This window comes from Sinocyclocheilus rhinocerous, unplaced genomic scaffold (genome assembly GCF_001515625.1).
Source record: "Sinocyclocheilus rhinocerous isolate Xijiao unplaced genomic scaffold, SAMN03320098_v1.1 scaffold761, whole genome shotgun sequence".
NCBI lineage: Eukaryota > Metazoa > Chordata > Actinopteri > Cypriniformes > Cyprinidae > Sinocyclocheilus > Sinocyclocheilus rhinocerous.
The window spans coordinates 478,731-502,704 of record NW_015624419.1 but is presented as its reverse complement, the minus strand read 5'-3'; the positions used below and the strand labels follow the sequence as shown (position 1 = coordinate 502,704).

The following is a 23,974-nucleotide window of genomic DNA, read 5'->3' as shown; positions in this document are numbered from 1 at the left end:
TAGAACCTCAGAACCTAATACCCAAAAATGAAACAACAGAACTGAACACAAAATAACAATGTTTAGATTTAAATGTCAGTCAACGGAAACAGAACAGTGGTGCTGCCTTGCTTTGACTAATGTGCTTTTAGGTTTACTAACCCGAATTGGACTGTAAAGATCCTTCTCTCTCTTTCTCTTCCTGTGTGTGTGTGTGTGTGTGTGTGTGTGTGTGTTTAAATCACTCTCCTAGTGTACGAAAACTGCTTCATCCTCTGGCCTAGACGTCTGTTCCTTTAACTTAACAACGATGTAGTATGACAAGCCACTTTTATGGGAAAGATGGAGTTGATTCATGACATTTAGGGGTGGTTGGCAGTGTAATATGAAGTGTGGAGACGAGGCGAGGGTTGTGAATGAGCTGAACCAGAGGACCGGACTGCTTTATCAGAGAAGACGGCTGAGATCAGATAGCAGACTTGGCAGAAGTAGCTATGCAGCTCACCCTGAGTTGTTTTAAAGCCGTCTTCCTTCTACTACTATTGTGCTGTTCAGCAAAATCAAATGGGTTTGATTAAGTGCAGTGTCTATGGAAAGGGCGCTGGCAAATAAAATTGACTATTGAGAACTATAACACAATCCATACTTGACTAGCGTTGTCTGGGTCGGTACTAGGTACCGATAAGCAGCTGCCTTCACTTTTGTCTGTCTTTATAGTCTCCTCTCCTTGATTTCGAGTAGACGGAGGTCTTCAGCCCCACAGTTCTCTTTAGATTTACTGTTAGAACTGATATTCAGTGCTACATTCCCAATTAGATTGACATGCTTAAAATCAGTTCGTGCTACAAGGTCTAAGGATTGTTGTCCGCTCATTTCGTAAGTGTGAATAATAAACAAAAAAGGAAAACAAAAAGAAAGACAAAGCTTTCTCAATTCAGCTTTCAAAATTTAAAGATTGAATGCGGCTTCTCTTCAAGAAATTACATGTGTAGCTTAAATAATCTACATTGTAAGCAGCGGCCTATGGATTTCTCAAACGATACTCTGTTTTGCTAAAAACAAACAAACAAAAATCTCAGGATGTCTTTTGGGTTTAAACAAAATCTCAGCATTTGAAATAAATCATAAGGTAATGGAATAAAAAAAAATTATGAAATAAAAATGAACCTGCACATGCCAAAACATTAAAAAATCCAATAAATACAGAAATTATTGCACAGTTAAAGGCTCCATTTAAAATATTGTCTAATGTATCCACTCATATATGGGTGGTTTATAGCGGCTCCAAATAAATTTTCCCTTTTTTTTTTTTTTGATTTGAAGTGGCGGGATGCTGCATAGCCCACTAGCCACTGGGAGTAGACGTTTTCAGATGGGATTAGGGGGGCTGGGGGTATGTCCAAATCCTTTTCGATTTTGATCCTCTTGTTAGAGGAGTTGGAGAGGCTGGGGCTGGTGATGGGAGTGGGCTTGCGGGGAAACAGGCCTAAGAAAGAGTCACCCGAGCCACAGTTCCTTCCGTTCACAGTTGCCCGCTCCACTTGGTCCATTTCCCTTGCTACTGAATCACGGTCACCGGCATCCCTCTGCCCTTCTGACATCCTTTTGGAGAACGGAAGCCTTTTCCGATTGTCGACTATTAAGTTATTGTACTGTTGGATGGAGCTGAGCCCTACGTTTTCCACCATCTTCCCCAAGGAGAGGTTCTTCTCATCCGAAGGTGGCTTTGAGCCATTTTCCCTATTCCGACTGAACTCCGAGTCCATGCTGAAGTTTGACTCAGGCCTGCTTTCATTTTCTAGTTCCTCCTCTTCTTCCTCTTCCTCCTCCTCTTCATTTTCAGGGCCCATGCCCTCACCTCTAAAATCACCGTCTCTGTTCTTCATACCCTCCCCAGTGACGTCACTAGTGCCTGGCTCGGGTGAACTAGTGGTGGACAGGCCATCATCAGAACGCCCTGTCATGGAGCCAGACTTGTGCATGTGGGTCTTCATGTGGCGTTTCAGTTTGCTAGCCTGAGAACAGGCATGATCACACAGTTGGCACTTGTAGGGTTTCTCGCCCGTGTGGCTTCGCCGATGAACAACCAGATTACTCTGAAACTTGAAGGTCTTGCCACAGAATTCACAGGACTTCGACTTGGCCAGTGTCTGCGGTGGGGTGGTGCTGTTAGGGGGCATGGGAGGTAGTGGAGGGGTGCTCAGAAAGGGCGACTTCGGGCTGGGCTGGAAGGGGTTGGGATTGAGGAGGCGATGCATAGGGTTTGCACGGCTTGGTGACAGCGGTGGAGTGGAGTTGTTGTTTCCAGCGAGCTCTCTAAGTCGGCGGGAGAAATCCATGGACTGGGACTCCATGGCCATGGGTGTCATGCGCATCACTCTCTCAAAGGCACTGGGATGCTGGGAGATTAAACCCATTTCCTCTGCACTAAGGCGTTCTAGGCGATGGGGATCTAAGTGATGGCGAGGAGGGGGGCTGACAAAAGGAGGCGTATTAGGGAGGCGGCTTTCCACAAAGCCAGGTGGGGGCTCTCGGAGTAAGGGCCCAGTCATCCGTAGGAGGTGGAAGGGGTTGTTGTCCCCTAAAAAGCTGGTTAACGGGGACTGTGGTATGGATTCAGCACCAATGGGGGGAGGAATAGTGATCCGTGGGGTCAGGGAGGTATTCGAGGGGTTGGTCTCCAAGTAGATGCGTATCCCATGCGTGTTCTGAGCGTGTTGCAGAAGGAACCAGGCATTGGAATAGGGCTGTTTGCACGTCGTGCATATGTAACTCGAAGGTTCATCTCTACCTGCAACCAAGCAGAAAACAACAAAGATCTTTATTTATGTTTGAGTTTAAAACCTCTGCAGGTCACTTCCACAACATTTGTGTCATAATGCTAGAAATTTAGTCCTGTTAAATAACCCACTAAAAGTAGATCTGACTTGATGAAGAATGAGGCGTAGGGTCAAGCATGATTACATGTTACAAAGAACAAACTTTGAGGTATCTGACACTTTGGGCTATGGCCATTTTCGTGCACCCATCAGGCTGTCACATGAACAGGGCAACTCATACTTAACAGAGCTGTGACAAGTGCATTGCCATACTGCTCCACGAAGGGTTGGAGCTGTGGGAACATTGCATTCCCCATTTCAACTTGCCTTTAATCTTCGCTTTTACAAACGGCTGACTCATTTTAGAAGCATAATGTCAGGCAAGAACACTCTAAACTGGGAAACCCTCCAAGCACTGAGACTGTACTAGGATGCCAGAGTAATATGCCACCAAATTGGAGAAGTACAACTTAAACTGTGATTTAGGGGACTCTCATCACTATCAAACAAATAAACTTAAGTTGTCCCCTCAAAGAAACAAATAAAAAATGAGAGAGAAGGGTATGGGTTGGGGGAAGGGGGAGCACACATCAAGATAAATGGTTTCAAATAAAGAGTGAAAACACTGCCTGTGATTTAAGAGGCTCAGAGGAAAAAAGCACACCGGTGTGAGAGTTAAAGTCTGTGGCATTTAAAACAGCTCAAGGGTATTATTTACTGTTCCATTAAGAATTTCTCAAGATTGTTTTTCTTACTTCCTCTCACGTTTTTATCTTATTCTATAGTTACACTTCCTGGAAAGCCCCCTCCCCCCTTAATGACATCACAGTGAATCACTGCTACTCAGAGCAAGTTTGATTACAAAAAAAAAAAGGCTCACTAGTGAATTAATTGTACAGTTTCACTGATAACAGTTTTATTCCGTATTCCACAGTTTTAATCATATAATTAAATACCAGCAAGTGAATGTGTGAAGTCTGCATACACTCTGGGTTCAGGTAAAGTGTGAACAGCATCAGTTCTCGGATCAGAGGATGTGTTAAAAAGTGGCTCCTGTGCTTGGTGCAGCTCTGGAGCTTTAACTATACATGACTAATTGATGCTGCAACTTCACTGTTACACCAGTTCCGCCATGCAAAGGGGACTCATTACCATGGCAGCACAAACAAGCCAAGTGTACGGAGTATACAATGAAAAGGGATGCTAAACCATCTCTGCTGTATTCCAGGGGCACTGGTGTAAAAAAAAAAAAAAGATCTACAAAGTCGAAATGGTAATTGTGCACTAGGAAATGAGTTTCATTTATTTATTAAATGAAAGCTTGCTGTTCTGACCTAATGCAGCAATTTAGGATACGCAGAAAAACATATGCTGCCGTAATTGTTCGGGTATTTGATTTCTGGCTGTGCTTTGTGTACCTTTATGAGTGTTTTCATGTATATGTATGTGTGCGAGAGCGAGCGGCTGCGGAGAGAACAATGGGGTGGCAGTCACACACAGGGCTCGGAGGAGCTGGGACTAGGAAGCCCTCATGGGTGTCTATTTCAATCATGGCCATTGTGAAGGATCAAAAAGAGCAGAGAGAATGAATGGTTAGTATCTGTTCTAGCATTCCTTTACATGTTGCTGAAGAGCAATGCTAAACATGGGAGTGTGTTTTCATCTGAAAGAGACAGAGACAAGGGATTATATACAGCAATAGCCTGAAGCTTCATCTTATTGGTATACTGAGATGCAATATTTCATCAAGGAATTTGAATAGTAAGCACACAAAAATGTAAATCAGTAAAAAATGAGAAGTGCCATGCACATATGAAGATTTCAAAAGTGCCACATTAACAACATTTAAAAAAGCATTTTCTTCCACAGGTATCATAGCATTCTTTTGTGCTTAGAGAAATACCATTATCAATAGTTTACACTTCATTTCCTGTTTGGGGTCTGACCCAATGCAATTTTTTTTTTTTTTAGAATTTAAATATCAGGTTGATTCTTAATGACTTTTCCTAATCTTATAAAATCTGATTATAAGCAAAGGTGATAATATCCTTTAAACATCCTCAAGGAAAAATCATAAATTCTTTTTATAGTGTTAAAAAAAAAAAGTTGCTGAAAAAAAAACATATGCTGACATCAGTTTCAGATTGGTGTAAACACTAAGAAATACACAATACACCAAATACAACCACTGCTTTAATGCATGCTTTAAATTTTTTGCTATGGTCAAATTGACCTCAAACATAAACAAATTTACTATATTTGATATCAGTCACAATTCTGAAAGGTGCATATTTACTACAACAGATAAGTTAAATCTGCAATAATGTTTGCCTATTGAGTTTCAATATCTCATAATAATTTACAAAAAAAATAATATTGTAAATGAGGAGGATGTTAAATTTCAAAATTCCTTTTAAGATTATTACTTATACCATGTGAGACCTCAAACATAAAGCACAAACATTCGCTCTCAACAGAACATGAGGGTTAAAACAAAAAGCTTCTGTCAGATGATGTGTGCTAGCTGATATGTATGACACTTAGAAAGAAATGTTCAATCAATGCCCTTTTAAATGTAAAAAAAAAAAAAAAAAAACATTCAAAGATGAAACATTTACAAGCACTTAAATGCATTTTAAAGGTTCACTGAGAAAAAAATAAGCATTCTCCACTAGATGTTATTATGTGGCTGATGTGCATTCATAAGAACATCTGTTTACCTCTACCCTTGTCCTGTAAAGCTTTTGACTTAATTACAGTGGACAGAGCGTAAGCTCCACACAATGGCCATCTTTTTCCCCCCAGCCTCTCAAGGCCTACATATATGCATACACGCAAAACACACACACACACAAACACAATCCTCCAACCTCCTCTTGTTGTTTTATGGCAGATGCTTTCAAAGACTAATGCTCCATGTAAAGGAGGCCTAGAAAACAAGTAGTGTCTGTGTTTACTAGGCACTGTCCTTTTCCATTGTGTGTGTGTGTGTGTATGTGAGAGAGAGAGAGAGAGAGAGAGAGAACCTTTCTCTATGCTAACTGCCAGGGCGTAAAACACGGGCTACTGTACTAGCTGATCCTCTCGCAGACAAACAGAAGTCATCAGGGGGCCGAATGTTCATTTCTGCCCCACAATTAAGACGAATCAATGGCTGCTGCCTGAAATGGTATTTGTGGCCGTGCTGAAGGGACTCGGGCGTGAGTTTATTGAGAAGTGTTCAGCGCCTGCACTCCCGTGGGGATTGGAGTCCGACGCAGATGGCAAATAAAGTATGCAGCCCGAGGCGAGAGCACATTATGCTAATTCTAATGTCAGCTGTACTTTAATATACAGCTCTATTTAATCACCCTATTATTTCACATTTCCATATGAAAAAAGGAAGAGAGAGGCAGAAGGGGGAGAGAGAGCGGGAGAGAAAACCTGCATCACTTCTATTGCGTACCGAGCCGAGTCGTACCACGCAGTGGAAAAGCGCCATAACACTACGAGTGTGCTCAGGTTTAGGTGGATGTATCCCCGGATTTTGTGTCGGCATGGGGCGCTGTAGCTATTCACTATCAGGTTCTTGTATCACCTTTGCACACATTTACACCTAAAACAACCATAATGAATCATTTAAACCAAATATCAGAAGACACACATTTATACAGGTAATATTTTACAAAATAATACATAAATAATAAATGCACTAATACTAATGAAATGACTAATGGTACAGCGCTATCTTTATAAACATGCACCTAAAACACACATTCATAAATACATAGAATATAGTATATATTGGAATCCACAACACGTAACAATCAGAATGTGATTTCCAAAAAAAAACAAAAATTGATTTGTTAGGCTTTGTTAGGATATGGAATTATTTTGAATTGATTATATTGTTAATTTTATTAATATTTTTAATATTATATTTTAATATGGCCTGTAATACACACACACAATTATAAAACTAAAATTTACTTTTTAAAAAATTATTCAGAATAGTATCCACTATCATAACTAAGATCATAGTAATTATAATATGATTTATTAAAAAAAATAAGTCATCTGGATTTTATGTTTTAATGCATACACAGATATGTACACATTTAACTTTGCAAACACAACAAACAGCATGAAGCTAAATTACGACAAATATACAAGACATGACCTATAATATAGATTTCCACACAGAGGAACTTTTACTGTTTTTTTGTTTGTTTGTTTTTTGCATTGTTGCAGTGCATTCTGGCAATTCCGATTTCTCTGATTTGGAAATGAAACGGCCAAATAGCAGCCTGCCCATTCTGCTGATAAGTTTGGAGTGATTAGTTTCTCATGCTGAGCACTGGCTGATTCTATTTTCAATTAGATATTCCCAACGAGGCCCAGCTGCCGGGCGGGAGAGGAGAACGAGGACGGTATTGTGTGAAAGTGTGTGTCATCGGCAGTATCAGTCGTGCATGCAGACCCCAATTCAATTAAAGAGAAATTATCACTAATAACAATCGTGGTTCTTCGCACACACCGACTTAAACGACATGCAAATGCCGGGCTTTAAGACACATTAACCGAAAAATAAAAAGATGACAGTTAATAGGTTTCAGCGTCGCACTGAGAGGTACAATGATCCACTTTAGCTTTCATCCTGAAAATGAAAAAAAAAATAAATACATGAGGAATAAAAATTATTCAACATGCAGTCTCTGCGATTTGGCCACTTTATTTTGCAGTTCACAGTCAGTGTCACAAATTTACCGTGACGATTATTTTGTGGTAGTTGTTAAAAGCGACAAGGCCAACGTTTGAGCGTAAATTACACCTGAAGACGTGCTTAGTGAATTCATTGGCTTTTGTTGTTTGCACCTTCAATGAGATTAAAAATAAACCATAAATCATAATATAATTTTAAAAAAAAGAGGCCAAAAAAAAAGATCTTAGTTTGATTTGGCATATATTGTTACATACATTATTTGCTTTGAAAGCATAGGGTGAATGTGTGTCTGTGTTTGTGTTAGTGAACGAGACACAACCAGATTGTCTTGCGAGGACAAAGGAGCAAAAATCTCCAGGAATTTGAGATTTTTGACACAATAAAGGTGGGTTATAAATTGACAGGGAGGGGGAGGAAAGGGATATAGCATCTTTTAATGAGGTGCTCATTTGCTGACAGTGGTTTTCACTATAGGGACTTCATTTAGGCTGTCATTAAGTTATTATCTAGCGTAAAGAATTTTGCCATCCTGTAAGTAGCGTGTTGGGTCTGGAAGCTTTTCTCTCTCTATTAGTGGAAGCGTGCCGCGCTGGCCTGGACGGCTGCCTGTGTTTTGTTTGGCTGTGGTTCACACACAGCTTTGGCAGGGGGCTTCTTGGATGGCTTACAGAGGAAAGAGGGAAAAGCACGCGCAAGAAAGAAAGGGAGAGCGAGAAACTAGCTCACTCGTGCACGGTAGCTTTTCTGAGCCCACGAGGGAGTCCGGTGTCCCATTTTCAGCATTTACAGTTACGCCATCCAAATTTCCAACAGAAACTACTGTCATAGTACAGTAAAGACAGATCCAGAGAGAGTCACGCCGCTGACCGAGACGCCTTTGAGACATAAGTGCTTCATCAATGCGGTCTGGAAACGTTTTGCAGCTTGAAACAAAAATAAAACGTTTCTGCTGAAAAGTGAAAAATTACTGTAATTTTTAATAAGAACAGGTTAAGGGTACTTGTGTAGAAAACGCATTTAAGAGCACCATGATGTGCTAAATGTGGCAGCTTGGTATTATGGGTCATTTTTCTAAAAGAGTAACATTGAAATCACATCCCAGACTAAAGTGTTCCTTCATTTTCCATACATTTCCAAAAAAAAAAAAAAAAAGTTCTGTACATCCGATGGATTCTCCAAAGCTTAACACCCTAGTTTTATTACGTTTGTTTAGAGTAAGGCGGCATGCTTTTGGGGAGGCCCTGCCTCATGCAAACGCCTTCTGAGAGGTCTCTAATAAGCTCCACCTTCATCCCTATCCCGGTATGCTCTCCCAGACTTTTTTTTGTAATATTGATTAAGTGTAGTCTGGTCTTTAATGATAATTTAGAGGGACTAAACTCCACAGGCCTCAGGATGACTATTCCGTTGAACGATTATTAGTGTGGACACCCTGCTCGAAAATTAAGTTAGATTCTCCTTGGATAGATATGCAGAGCGACGCATGTCCCATTAATTAGGACTCAAGCTGCTGTTTTGCGGAGCAGAGATGAGTCTCGTGAAACATGGTGGCAGCCTCATTCAAGCGCGGCGTCTGGCTGCAAAGCACCGCGCAGCTGAGTGTAAAGAATCGCCACACGTCTCTATTCAACCAGATGAGCGCATCAAACAGAGACGAAACACTTGTCTATCTGAATCTACAGAGGGAGAGCGAGAGGGAAAAAAGAAGCAAATTGGAATCCCTTGCGAGAACAGGGAAATAATCCATGGATACGTAAACGACACAGCACGTCAACTCACGCTAACCGCTATACGCTAACAAAGCAAGACTCTTGAGATAAAAAACAAAATGAGACTGTAAACACTGGTAGAACTAAGATGATGTTATGGCTGGAGGATTTCGACACTATGGCTAGCCTCCCTTTGAGGAAGGCAGGGTGCGGGATAAGCCTGCAAATGAGGGCCGCGTGCATACAGTAACGCTGGTCTCTTGTATGATGAATGCCATTGTACTGTAAGGAAGATGTGGGTGGTGCAGACAGAGAGGGGAGAAAGAGAAAGAATGAGAGAGCCGCACGGCATTGTGGGTCTCCCCTGCTGTTCCTCCCTGGAGTACTGTGATGTGTGCTCTTCAAAAGGGCTCCTGTCACTGTCACTGCTTCATTTAAAGTCAGACTCCCCTGAATTTGCATCTTGCAACGTCTTACAGGACGTGCCATATGCCGTCCAAAAAAGACAATGCTCACAAATAAATTGGCATCCCACCCCCCACCCCATTTCTCCCCGGCTCAGAAAAACAACATCTGAGGATGCGAGAGGATGTTGTTTTAAAGATGGCACACAACAAAATCCAGACAGCATCTGTAACAAACCAAACAACAAAACATCACTTCAGGTTCGGGGGGGAAAATCATCTGGTTTAAAAAAAAAAGAGATTTTTATAATGACTGTCTTTTTACCCGGTACGAGGTGTGAGCGGGAGAAGCTGGTTAACACCGTTTCACGGCGCAGATCTGAGAAGAAATATTCTGCGGTGTTAATTTAGCCGGGTTTCCATGTTCCGGAATCCTCTCAGGAGCGCACGCCGGCCCCGAGTGGAGACTTCATACCTCACAGCCCAGTCAGAAAGTGCAATAACGAATAAAAATGCTCATTACCGAATGTATTCAGTTTTCTCTATGATTCAATTTGCAGTAATTACTGTGGCCCGCGCTAATAAAAACTGCTACAAAACGCGAAGGTCAACTACCAGTTAGGCGTGTTCATTTTCATCTCAATGTATTCATCCTCAGCGCCTAATGGCCCAATTTTCTCCCCTCGCTCTTCAATAAATATTGCTGGAATTACAGGTTAAATAGCTAAATTAAATCATGGCTATTATGGAAGGCTGCACCAGTCGGTGAGGGAAACAGGTTTACCTCTAGATCGACAATTGCTGGGGAAGTGCCAATCACTAGACAGTTTACGATTAATGTCAACTGTGTCAAGGCCATCAAATTACAGCGTTCATTCCCCGCTCTACACCCTGTGTGCTGTGAAATAAGAGAAATGTATGCAAATGCCTTATTATTGATTCAATTTGCAGTAATTACTGTGGCCCGCGCTAATAAAAACTGCTACAAAACGCGAAGGTCAACTACCAGTTAGGCGTGTTCATTTTCATCTCAATGTATTCATCCTCAGCGCCTAATGGCCCAATTTTCTCCCCTCGCTCTTCAATAAATATTGCTGGAATTACAGGTTAAATAGCTAAATTAAATCATGGCTATTATGGAAGGCTGCACCAGTCGGTGAGGGAAACAGGTTTACCTCTAGATCGACAATTGCTGGGGAAGTGCCAATCACTAGACAGTTTAGGATTAATGTCAACTGTGTCAAGGCCATCAAATTACAGCGTTCATTCCCCGCTCTACACCCTGTGTGCTGTGAAATAAGAGAAATGTATGCAAATGCCTTATTACGGCAAAATCAAAAGGGTATTTGTCATGCACTGGAGCAGATTAGGCTTTTAAACAAACTAGATACAAGGTAACTTAGGAGAAAAGGGCCTAAACATCTGATCTGTTTTTGAGGAGGAATTGTGTTAAGGTCAAGCTTTTAAATACTTTGCTCGAAGTTATTAGATTAGCAGAAAAAAGACCAAGACGATGACGGTCGAGATGCGCAGTGAAAGGTTTAATTGCCAGCCACCGGGTCTTGGAGGTGTTTTTTAATTGCTCGGGATGAATTTTGTTCCATCTGATTACCCAGCATACTCTAATGACCAGGGATACTTATGACAACTGCAAGAGGTGCAGACAGATATTGAAGCTGGGAGGTAATTTGTGTAATGACTGCAGAGACCGAGAGTGGAGAGCAACTGATTTGGTACCTTCATTCATCCCAGACTTCCTGACTGGAGCACTAGGCAGTCTGTTTGTGAAGAGTCCCCCTCATTATCCGTCCTCTCGCCCCTTAACGTTTAATTAATATCTTAACCTTTGGAGTTATTTTGGGAGACTCTGCCTTTTCATGCTGGAGATGAGCAAAGGGAAGAAGGAGAAAAAATTGGTCACATGGGACTGCAAATCCCACTTCAAAACTGGACATCCTGTTAACCAGGACTTATTCAGATAACCTTGGAATTTCCAGAGCGTTAGAAGTCTCCCTTTCTGAGCCGGAGTCATCTCTCTTTGAACTGCCTGGAGTTTTTCACACACTGGAGTTCTTAAAATATTAAGGTCGAGATTATATTCCTTGTATTTCGTGGTACCTGCAGACTAGGAGGATTGAGTTCCTGCTAACAGACTGACTCTCTCCAGCACTTTGCTGTGTTAACGTCTTTCTGCGAGAGGACTAAAAAACAAGAAACAGAGAGGAAAACACAAAAACAAGTACTCTGCGTTGCGGATCGATAACTCAAAATGCCATGAAGTAGGCGGTGCAGGACGAGAGAGTCCGCCGCGTGAGCTAGAGTGGACCTGGGAGACTAAGCCAGACCTGACAGCCCGCTTCTGGGCCTGGGGTGTCGGAGCGCTCCACATTTGAAAGAGTCAATGTCACGACAAACTGATTTGCATTTAGAACAAAGATGACATGAGCCCTAGGCACAGGGTGCCTCCCTCCCGTCCGCCCAGCTTGTGGAAAGTTTCCTGACATTTCTTGCATTATTAAGCCAGGGGCTTCATTACCATGTGTGTGATCTGGGAGTCTCCCAGGCCTCTAATTCCTCACCTTGAATTGCTAATGTCTTGTTTATGACTATCATGGCAAATCGGAGGCAACAGTTACATGCAAATCAGTCCCGGCGCATTGTGCTGCTGCGAACAAAGCTGTAGAGAGCCAGAACTGCGCCTGCCCACAGTTTCCTCTCGTATGGAGGAACGCTTCACGCTCTTACGCATGTGACGTATGCTTGTAGGAAGAGCTACACCTGCTCTGTAAGCCTCGGAAAGGAGAGATAATCGTGAACTAGTGCCGTAAAGAGCAGCGGTGTCCTTAGCCGCAAAGTTACGCATCTCAGAGCGTGCTCAGCGGGGACAGCACCGTCTGCCACAAAGACAGTGGGCAGATCTGAGGGGGAGAGATAGCATTCAGCAGGGGAGCAGGGAATCATGGGTGATTTACTAAGTGTAAATGAGGCGAAGGAATCTAGAAGCAGCTGTTTTTTACAGCCTGCTTGACATACTAGTGCAGACCCAGACTGGACAGCACACAGCCATTTCCCACAGCTAACATCTGCTTTACATTCTCTGCCTCCTATCTGCCAAATCCCCAACTGGACAGGTTGAGTTCAAGAGGATAAACACACTTCAGCAGTTTGGACAATACTACATCACTACTTTTCACCCACTTTTTCTCCCTATTTTTTCCTTTTTTCTGTTAAGTAAATATGTCACATCTTGTCTTTTTTTTATTTTGTCATTATCGCCAATTTTATTTATAAGCAGGACTGGAAGTGATAGGAAGAAAGAAGTCATAATGCAGTAGTCAAAATACCTAAAATCCTTAAAACAAGATAAATTCACCTGAATTCAATATTACAACTTTTAGAACTTAAATTATTTATGGATTACATCTGGACTAAAAGTGTATTTTGTCTTGATTTTAGCTTGTTTTTAGCTGCCAGTGAAATAGCACAAAATATACTCATATTAAAGATACATTCACAAATTGTTTGGATATTTTAACTGGAAAATAATACACAAATATTTGTTAAGAGTGGAATTTTTGCAGTTTCAATCTAGTATCTGCCACATGAATAGCATGGCTAAAGGTGCGAACTGCTGGGCTACCTAGACATTTTTTGCAAGCACTAGATCTTCTTTAACAGCAAACAGTAAATCAAGTCAGAGTTTGAAACTAAGAGTTCTCAAAAACGTTCACCACAAGTGATTAGCCATTTCGACTTGTGCTTAAGGTGGCGCACGGAGCCCTTACAAAATGGCAAAACATCTACTCCCATAAACCAACATGAACGTCCATTATCCTGTCATAATTTCACGCAAAGGATGTTATTTATATTCAACTCTGACAGGAAAAGTGCGTGACCGTGAGAACTGACATTTATATGACTGTCTGTGTTAAAGCTTTTCCTCTGACTGACAAAGACGCGCTCTCCTCTCCTCTGCTGTGTGGAACGAAATCCGGGTGCATGTGGCAGCGCCGCGGCCCATCTCCTCACGTGAGATTAGGGGAGGCAGGGATTAGGCAGGTCGGGAGGGGGTACGGAGCTGAAGGGTTACTGGCATTATTTCTTATGAATTTAAATGAACCCTGAGCAGCTTAGGAAAATCAGAATGAATTAAATTCATTAACTCACCCAGTGACAGCAAAGTGGCAAGGCGGAGAGAAGAATTAACAATTTCTCTCCAATGAGGTCATGTCATTCCAAAACAGGCCAGCGGTAGATAGGCAGGGAGTGTGTGCAAACATGCGCGTGTGGGTCAGAACTTTGAACATCGCGTCAGGTGGGCAGCGTTTAGATGAGATTGGGGGAGGGGGCAATTCAAACCTCCTAATCCTGCTACACAGGTCTTAAGCAGCACCAGCCTCACCTGCCTGCTCGCACCTGCCTCAAAATGCAAAAGAGAACTTCTCAGAATTGCAAATGTTGGGAGTTTAAAACATAAGAATAGAATCAATAGAAATATTTAGTCAAAGCAAATGCTAATGCTAAGATTAGGTACCAACCAGTTTAGGCAAAATTCAGAATGTTTAAATTTCAAAGCTTTTTTAAGCTCAAACAAATCTTTGACAAACCAATAGTTTTTCTAATAAATAAGTACAGTTATATGGCATTTCTTTACATTTTAGTTAAATTCCTCTTCCTTATATTCCAATTGCAATTCTGCTTACCTCAATTCAAATTCAGGAATTAAAAATAGCATTCTTAATTCAGTTCTGAATGCCGCACAACCCTGGGCGCTAAATCAAACAAAAACATCACAAGTGACTGGCAAGGTAATTACGGATAATCTCATCCATTTAGTGCATATTAACAATTGTAATAATTGTTAAATCATGGTCTAAATGTTTAAAGCGAGGATGTTTGTTTTGTTGCCACTCATGTCATGTTTTTGTCTAACCGTGTTTTTTGCATCAATGCCATGACTGGTGCTTCCACTCTGAACGCACCATAAGCCTGATTTGCACGGGACTACAAACCAACAGATTTTTGGACAGCCTCTTCAGTCTGCCCTCATGCCAGAGTGAGAGGGTCCAAAGTGTACAGGCCCAAGAGGGAGCATCCCCACATGATATGCCTCGCTTATTGGCTCAACTCTCTCTCTGGCTCTGTGTGATGTAATGAATCTCCAGTCTTTTGGGGCACAGCCACTGCCATTACATCTACACAATAACCTGTAAAAATGTATTGATGCATATTTAATAAATAAATAAAATAATTATCAAGTATCCAGTAGAAAATGTCACAAACTGTGCTCCAATTGACCAGAAGAACTAAAATCACGGAATGCAATATTAACTCAAACATTAACTCAAATTTTTCTGGCCTATGCAAATCAAATCCAATTTATAACAACTGTATAGCATAAACTGCATAATTTCTTATTCTATTTTTATTTCTCCTAAAGTAAATTTAGGGGAAATATCAGAGACAAAATGGATATCTGGCCTAATTGTAAGAGCAACCTCTGAACTATATAAAAAATGCTCTGTTGTTTCAAAGAACTAAAAAGCAACTTGTGAAACTGTTGTGATATGGGCAGAGATTTATCTGCTATAGATAAATCCAGCATCCTGAGTTACTTCTTGACTGACTCCTGCAATTGTCAGACTAATGTATGAGGAAGGTGATTCAAACATCTGCCTCACTGATCGGTCTGTGGACTCCTAAACACGTTTATACTCGGCCTCAGTAGTGGGTGTAAAAACGTCTCCCACGGCAGAGCAAAAATTAGGTTTTGGCTTGTGGTTGGGCACCTTTATTTACCCAGCAATTTTGGTGCAGAGATGCCAGCTTAGGAGAAATTTGAGAGAGGTGCATTTTGTGGGGTGCATGAAGCCAGGTGATGCTTGCATCCGAAAAATAAGCAGATATCTTATGAAGCATAATCATACTAACAGAACAGCTGAATCCCTTACTACCTTCAAAAAATATACTTTTTGTGAGCATTTGCCTCACTAGTGTAAATTCACTCACTTCCCTCACTGTTGTCATAAATAGACTAAATAATATCTTATTTGAGTTCAAAAACTCCCAAAGGTTTTAGGACACAGGTAGACCTTTTGTGGTCAGTCTGGAGTAACTAGCTAAATTAAAAGGTGCTGTAAGAGTGTTGGCACATAGATAATGTCCCTATTATTATCTAACAGTAACAGCTGATTGCATTTTTTTTAATCCAAGCAGATCTTTTTGGAACTTTTCAGAAACTTTCTATCTGATAATCATAAATGTGTAGTAATAGACGTTCCAGAAAGGCTAACAACAATTAACAGCACCTTTAAAACCATAAGCAGTCAACTCATAAGTATACATGAACAAACCTGTGAGTGTGTTTATGTGGTTTCGGAGGCAGCGTCCATGCGCTCTGGCCGAGGTCTCTGTGTTTGCACTGCTGAGAGTCAGAGAGAACCTGTGCGCTGTGTCCTGGAATTGCAGATTCAGACCAGACATGGGTTAGAGTAGGAATCCAGGGGCTGGAGAAAGGGAGAGGATGTGTGTCCTCTATCACATACGGCCCTTATAAGGACCTGATCACACGCAAGCTGCACCTGATGAACTGCTCCGAGACAGGGGGCAGCTGAGGCTGTTGGACCTCAGGAGTGGTGAAAACACACACACATACACATACGCACGTACATAAACACATGACCTGTGCGAGAGGTGCTTCCTATCATCAGGCAGTCGGGAGTGTGAAAGGCTCGCTTTAACAAGCACCTGTAAAATGTAATCAGGCGTACCAAATGCCCCCAATAATCGCGCCAGCCATTGTGTCCTGGCCCACTCTGTACTTCAGACCAGGGAGGAACGGCTAGCAATAACGTACTAATTGCACAAGCACTTCATTTCCGTGGCACTCGGCTGCACTGCAACTGAATGTAAATGTTGTTTTAGAGCAACACACAAAAATGACTGTAACTAAAGCCTTTCTGCAAACTGCATGAAATATTTAAATCATTGAGCCAGACCAAAGATGGAGGATGATGTAGCTTCAATTAGCAAACAAAACACAGAGGTTTGTGTACTGACAGGCCGGGAGTTTTTAAAACGCACGCTCGAAGGGGGCCAGGTCTGTTCTGTGAAGCGTTCAGCTAGACAAAATAATAAGAGAAATTGGGTGCTCCAGTCAGCATAAACAAAGTACCCCTCCCTGTCAGCACAGAGAAAACATTTTCTCATGGGATGATTATAACCGTGAGTCGAAGTTGTAAAATGGCCCCAATGTCAAAGAGATGATGATAATCACATAACTCTCAGTGGCATGAACCCTGGCATGCTCAGCGTGTCAAACCACATGCTTGCAAATGCTCTTTGTGAGTGAAATTTTAACTCTTTGCGACCAATTTTTCCCTGACAACAAAAATAAATGTCTCAAAATGGTGAGCATGATTACAGGAGCCTTGAGCTGCTCTCCTTCTGTTTAATTCCCAAGTGAAAAAGGGGGCTGGAAAAAAAAGCTTAAAAAAAAAAAGCTTAAGAAAAGAGCACAGCAGAAAGTAATGCTGGAAAAAACATGTCAGAGACTGTAAATGGAGGAAAGGGTGGTGGTAGTGGGGGGTATGGCATTCACACAGTACGCCTGTCTCCAGTATAACTGAAACCAGGCCCTCTCCCATAACCAGTCCAATCTGTTTTCATTTGCCAGAAACAGAGCTCCTCGAACGCCACCATCTCTCCTCCCAAAACCTGGTCCTCAGCGAAGGAAGAACTTTAAATATCAACTCCTCACTTCTAACTGGTCAACCATTGACATACTAGCATGTTATAAACATTGGGACTAAATTCAAGGGATTGTTTGTTCTGTTGGACCTGGTACAGTACATGCACTAATAGTACCCTGAGGCCCTGAGATAGCTAGTTAATTTGGTGAATCTTAAACGGATAGTTCACCCTAAATTGAAAATTTCAATTTAGGGTGACGTTCCAAACCTGTATGACTTCTTTCTTCTGTGAAACACAAAAGAAGATATTTTGAAAAATGTCCCAGTTGTCCATACAGTGACAATCAGTGGGGTCCAGTGTAGTTTTAGACCCCAATGACTTTCATTAAATGAACAAAAACAAGTTTGGAACGATATGAAAATCATCACTTTCTCACACTCCAGTTTGGATGAACAACCCCTATTAGAATTCGCAAAATAACAATCTCCAATAAAATCCAGCTGGTAAATATTTGTTTTGGAACATGGTACTGTGGGTTTAGCTGGTCATTAGTTGGTACAAAATGCAAGTCAACCAGCTAATTACCAGCCAGAAACCAGCTTGCATGTTCCAAAACACTAGAATGACACACTTTCTCTAGCTTTAACCAGTTTTAACTCCTCACTTTATGTACAAGTCAAATTAGTGGTACAAAGTGCAGTGTGGATTTAGCAAATGAGAAAGTAAACCCGCTAAAACGTTTAACTAGGTTGCCTCAGTCTATGCCATCAAGGAGAGCTGGAACAGAGACAGTCAGACACTAGAAAACTGGAAAGTGCTCACTGTCAAAGAGAGCAATGGTTTCTGGCACTGCCTCGGCAGAGAGGGAAAAATGGACTTTAAAAAATTGCATTAGCTGAGCTATTCATTTCATTTGAGAGAATTTACATCACTGCCTGGGAACGATGTCACAATAAGAGCCAAAACGGACCGTCTTCCCTTGATTCCAGCTCTGTTATGGCTGAGTGTGGCCCTGAAATAATGTCAAAGTGTCTCAAACACCCAAAGAGGACTGCAAGAAAAGAGACGGAGAAAAAAAGGCATTGTGCAAACTGAAAGGATAATGATTCATTCTCTTTTATTCCACATCAACCGGAAATTACTAAAAGCCAAGCGCTTTCTGCCAGTGCAACCCTTGGATTTTAGATGGTGATCCACATGCATGTTATTGCTCTGCTGGGTTATTGATCGTGAGCAGAGACTTGTGCGGTCCGCCAAGGAGTCCTTCAGAGATGTAGAAGTAGCACAGAGCGGAGGCCAGGCGGGTCTTGGGAGCCGAATCAACGAGGGAAGATGGGGGTCTGTGTGAGCGAATTAATTACACGTGCATTTTTGGATGGCGTATACCATAATGAGCCCCAGCTGGGCCAGGCATCCAACTCCCTTTAAATGTAACTATAAAAAGCTGGGCATTCAGCAATCCCTTCACAAAGAGAGCAGGGCACTATAAAAGTTCCCTGTGATGTGTGTGCAGAAATGTGCAGGGGGCAGGCAGGGAGCTGTGCCAGTTGGGACGGCCAGGCGCACATTTTAGATGTTGAAGGTTGTAATTGCACAGATAACACCGTCTTGACAGGGGCACTCAAAACCATGGTCACGTGATGGGATAAGGTGATGAAGCTCTGTGAATCAACACTAAAAACTGATTAACAAGGAAATGTATTGTAAGGTCACTGTGAAAAAGTTAGCTAGCAGAATGTTAAATAAAAGAGCTGCTTAGTTTTACTGACCGACTTCACACCACTCATTTCACACCTCAAGTTTAAACAGGTTTGATTGATATCACTACCATCTAAGGACGAGGCCGATTACCTTCCGCTTTATTTCAGCTTTGCTGATTAACTTTAATGATGCTCATTTAGCCTTGCAATTCTTATCTGATTTCTGAGCCCAACTGAGCAGAGAGAGAGAGAGAGAGAGAGAGAAGATCGGTTAGTGCCATCGAGGGAAGTAATGTTTGAATTGGCGAAAAGAGAGAGAAAGTTGACTCTCCAACCCCAATTAAACTGGGCTGATGCACTGGCCTCAGTTTAATTTAATTTCACATGCTACCTCTCACTTTCAAATTAGGCAGATGGCCAAAGTTCCGCCAGAGGCAAAATTCCACATGGCATCCTCTTCCAACAACAGGGGCCACAGACTGTGGACAGAGCGATGCTCCCAGCCGGGGGTCTACAGATTTCTCCTGACCAAGACATGGTCACCTGGGACACAAGAAAATTCTGCACATAAAGACACAGCGTAAAGACTTAGCATGGAGGTAAGTGAACAGGGTGCCCTAACACAACAACTGCCTAACTGCCCACATGCAAATAATGCTTTCCTAAGAAAACTCTGGCCTAATTAGGAGGCTAGAGAGGGTAACTAAACAAAAGTGGCTCAATTACCTGAAAGATATGCCTTTCATCTTCAATTTTTCCTTCAAGTCATGCCAGGTGCATTAACACCTTTCTATACAGACAACAGGGGTGCCATCTTAAAATAACAAGACTCTCTTCTCTACTCCACTCAACCGCCACAAGCAATTTCCCTGGATTAACCGGCGGGTTTCTCTGGTGGCTTTGAGTGCTGAAGAAAGTGATTTATTTTCCTGCGTCTAATCAGAAGGACGTGTATTAAAGCACAATAAGTGACTGCCGTTGGCTGAGGTCCAGCATTGTTTACAGCAAAAAGGTCCTTGAGCTAGCAAATGAATTAGCCTGCCAATGGGTGGTTTTGTCCTTCCAACAGGTTGCAACAACAGCGGCTTTTGTCAAAGATATGAAATTATCAGACAAGCGCAGCTATTTGCCGATTTTTGTTTTTCAGGAGTTCAAAAAGTAATCCAATTGATTTTAAGCGAGGAAAACGCTAGCATGGGCAGCCATATTGTTTTAACAGATTAAAGGGGCCACTGTTTCCATGCAATTTCGAGGGGAATAATTTGATGTGTTTCATCGAGCTTATTGTGTTTTGAAAAAGACAGAGGTTGGATTAAATGCGCAAGCCTGAGCCTCTGATGAGTAATCGGGGGGAACGTGACATTCGGTGAAAGCAGACACTTGCTCCAGTTTCACCACGCTGCCACCCAGACAGTCCCGCGTGTAGAGTAAATAGTAAAGTAACACCAGAATTCACCCGCAGAGGAACAAAATAAACTCTTGAAAGCTATGTGTGCCAAACCTAAACAGGGACGGGTGGCCGGAAAGTTTGGAAACGGTTGCAGACTCACCGAACGCCAATCGGTTAGTCACGGTGAAAGGTGAGGGAAAGGGTTAACCTGAGAGCGCCTCACGGGACAATCGAACGATGCCAGCGCGTGATCCCCTGCTCCAGCCAGCGCTTTGATAGAGCGCTTTCTCTAAACTCCACAGATGAGAGCAATTACTGTAAGAGAAGCATGATTATAGGTCTGCCATATCCATACAGGCCTGGCATTTGGGGTTTCAAAAGAAGAAAGACAGAGGACAGTATAAAGCAAAGGGGAAGAGAGGCAGAGGGGGGAAGAGAGAGAAGTCCATGGGGAACAAATATCAATATTGCAGGATGCATTTCAGCTTAAAGTGGCTAGAGCCATCACTCTGGCAGGATGGAATGTCTAGGGCCTGCTCTGCGACCGTTAGCATGTGAAATTGGGTAGACTTAAAACCCCCTAAACAAGGGGATCAACACTCATTCGTCAAGCTGTGCCTCCTGCCCGCGCACACCAGCGCACGCAATCTCCATAGAGCGCTCCGGTCCTTCCGAACGCACTCCGCCACGCTTCCTACCTTCAACAGTGACAAACAGCCCCTCCAAAGGCTGTCACCGGGCTTTAATTTCACTCTTAAAAGCTTCTCCCCCACCTCTCCGCATGATCCACAAACTTTGTATTATTCAACCGCTGGCCCCTAATCCTCCCGAGCTAACAGAGGGAAAAATTAGCTTTTGTTAAGTGGTGATTTCTCCTGCTAAATGGCAACACCCTTTTGTGGGAAGTATTCCAGGCTTGAGAGGCTTCATTAGACGGTTTGGATTTAAAACGGCGAGATGGACTAATTCCCTCAGACGCGCCGTGTCAAAAAGCCTGAATGGCCCAGGAGAATGTGCAAACGCTGGGAGGAACCTGCGCTAACCTGGTAATCCCATCCTGTCCACTGCTTTCTACACCCGCCCCATTGTTTGTGGCGCCAATCCACTTTTGCCAAAGCGGCTTTAGAGGGAGGTATACAGGGACTGCCATCTAGGCCTGCTTAGACCCAGCCTGAGGGGCTTACAATACGCTCTCGTCCCCAGCATCTCCCCCACTTTACAAATTCAAATCTTCATGGAGACAAGTTCACAAAACAAACACTGTCAGTTTGATGGAGCCTCTGTAACGATATGCAAAAGGCGAGCCGGGAAGGTGCTCAGTTTTCCTGAATAGCGCTGCAGCTTTCAAACCTGCAGGAGGAGGATGGGGCTAAACAAATGAAGATAAATACAAAATACCACCCTATACGTATTTGGTTTTGAGAAGTGGCTTCAACTCTAAAATCTTAAGAGGATTTAAAAGCTGTTGGTTACCTTGAATAATTCCACGCAAGCCATACAGGAGAAATCTGTGTGCTGTGTACATCTCTGCTGACAATAAAAGAAACGGAAAAATAAATAAAACAAAGGCCAGCGTGAGGGCGAAAGCCACCAGCGTGTGCACAGAGCCTTGCCAGCGCTCACAGTCCAAATTAGTGACAAGTTTATTCCCTGCCTGTGGTCGGGAGAGACTAAAATCCCGCCATACGACAGCCACAAAGTGGCACAGGGACTGTTTGATGTCTTCATGTGGGATATAGTAACCTCTTAAAGCTTGTACGCAGTCCAAAGCACACAAGATTACACTCTCACAATTACAGTAGGAGGGAATTGTTTACTTCTTTACAGATCGCTGGGAAGTCTGTTAGTCCCTCATCTGTGACAAAAACGATAAACTGCAAATTATTTGGGGGTGAATTGGGGCAGCAGAAAGAATGCTGAATTCAAATTTAAAATGTGAGGAAGTAGAATTAAAATGTACTGAAATAAATAAAAACAAACTTTGAACATTGGCTAATATTGGTTAAGATTTGGTTAAGATTTTTTATTACACTGAATAAATTACATTTGTGGGCCAACGTGAATGTACATATATATATATTTTTTTAAATCCTGTGTTGTATTTATTTGAATTACAGTTTCAAATGAATGACTCTTCCTGTCATTCCAATTCAACTTCCTGTGGGGTGTGGCCAATTCAATTCAAATTCCAACACACAAATTGAAAGAGAGCCCATTTTGGCTCAACTCTGCTTTCCTAAATTAATAATATATGATTTTCTAAATATTTATTTTTTCAAGTATTTCATACAATTTAGTTCCTCCTCCTCCTCAAAGAAATCACTTGCTCTGATGTTTAAGGTCTCATTTGATGCATGTAATATGAGCGGGATGATTGACTGGCTATGATTACGCTGCCCTTGAGGGTTTATCGGTGTTGTAGGTTTCTCTCGGCCATTATCACAACACTGATGGCACACATGGCAGCATTTAGAAAGCGCCAGGCTTCAGGTATGCCAGAGCCATCACACACTCTGTGCACTGCAGCATAGGGCTCATATGCTGAGCGTCTGTTGGCTCACAACACATCTCTTTGTTTTGGAACCAGCCCCAGAATCCTCATGCTGGTAAAAGTTGTGTTTAATTCTGTCGCTATATCATAATGACAAGGAGACCACCGGTTTCTGAAAAAGAAAAGGAGAGAAAGAAACTCACATATACACTTCTCAGTCTTGCTAGCAAGGGGCATTCACTCATACACACACAACCGGACACACACACATGCACACACATTGTCGTGTGATGCCTTTGCCAAACCACAAGCTAGGGGCCAAAATTCCATAGGCAAATTCTTGAACCCAGCAGGGCTTTGACAAAGGGAAAAGAAAAATCAGTGGAAAGGTAACATTAGTGAAAAGTGTACAAATTGATATGCTTAAATTAAGGCAAATCCCTAAGGACTGAATAAATGGAGCTCATTTCAAAGATAAAATACTCAGTTATTTAAAAAAAACACACACACAAGCAAGTAAAAAGACACCGCATTTAGAAACATTTTATCAGGTTTGCAAGGAGGAAAAGAGATCACAAGCTGACGCTAAGTAAACCAAGAAAAGAAAGCGAAACGTAAACATGTTACTTAATTGCATACTAGCAATAAGACGGATTAAACCAATCAGGTGTGAGACTAAAAAGGGGGGGAGGAGGAAGAAAACAGGAAGATCGGGAACAAAATGAAAATTAAGAAGGTAAACGATCCTATTTTTAGTTCTATTCTCCCAACGTCCTCCATTCAGATGGTAAAGACACCGAAGCCCTCTATTGCAGAGAACAGTCTTCTTGTTTAGAAATAAATAGGCCAAACAATAGATTTGAAATGCCTGTCTGCGGTTGAGGGGCTGTTTTCTTCTGCTTGCTTTATGACGTTTCATTACATAGAAAGCCGTTTAAATGACTGCTCTTTTTCTTAGACCAATTACAGGAGATATCTGAGACAACAGCAAGAGAGCGATGCAATAAAGAGGCCCGCACAAACACACAAATGTGCCATCTCCTCTTTCTCTCCGGTACATCCGACGCCATCCCCTCCTGACCCCCCCC

General features: G+C 42.2%; 1 protein-coding gene across 1 annotated transcript in view; it reads right to left on the bottom strand.

The window, feature by feature from the left end:
• Positions 1–1,199: 1,199 nt before the first annotated feature.
• bcl11ba (BCL11 transcription factor B a) overlaps positions 1,200–23,974 on the bottom strand; it is a 44,528-nt gene continuing 21,753 nt past the window's right edge. Inside the window, exon 3 of the mRNA XM_016553100.1 lies at positions 1,200–2,770. Within this exon, the coding sequence (XP_016408586.1) occupies positions 1,200–2,770 (1,571 nt within the window). The remainder of the gene's footprint in view (positions 2,771–23,974) is intronic.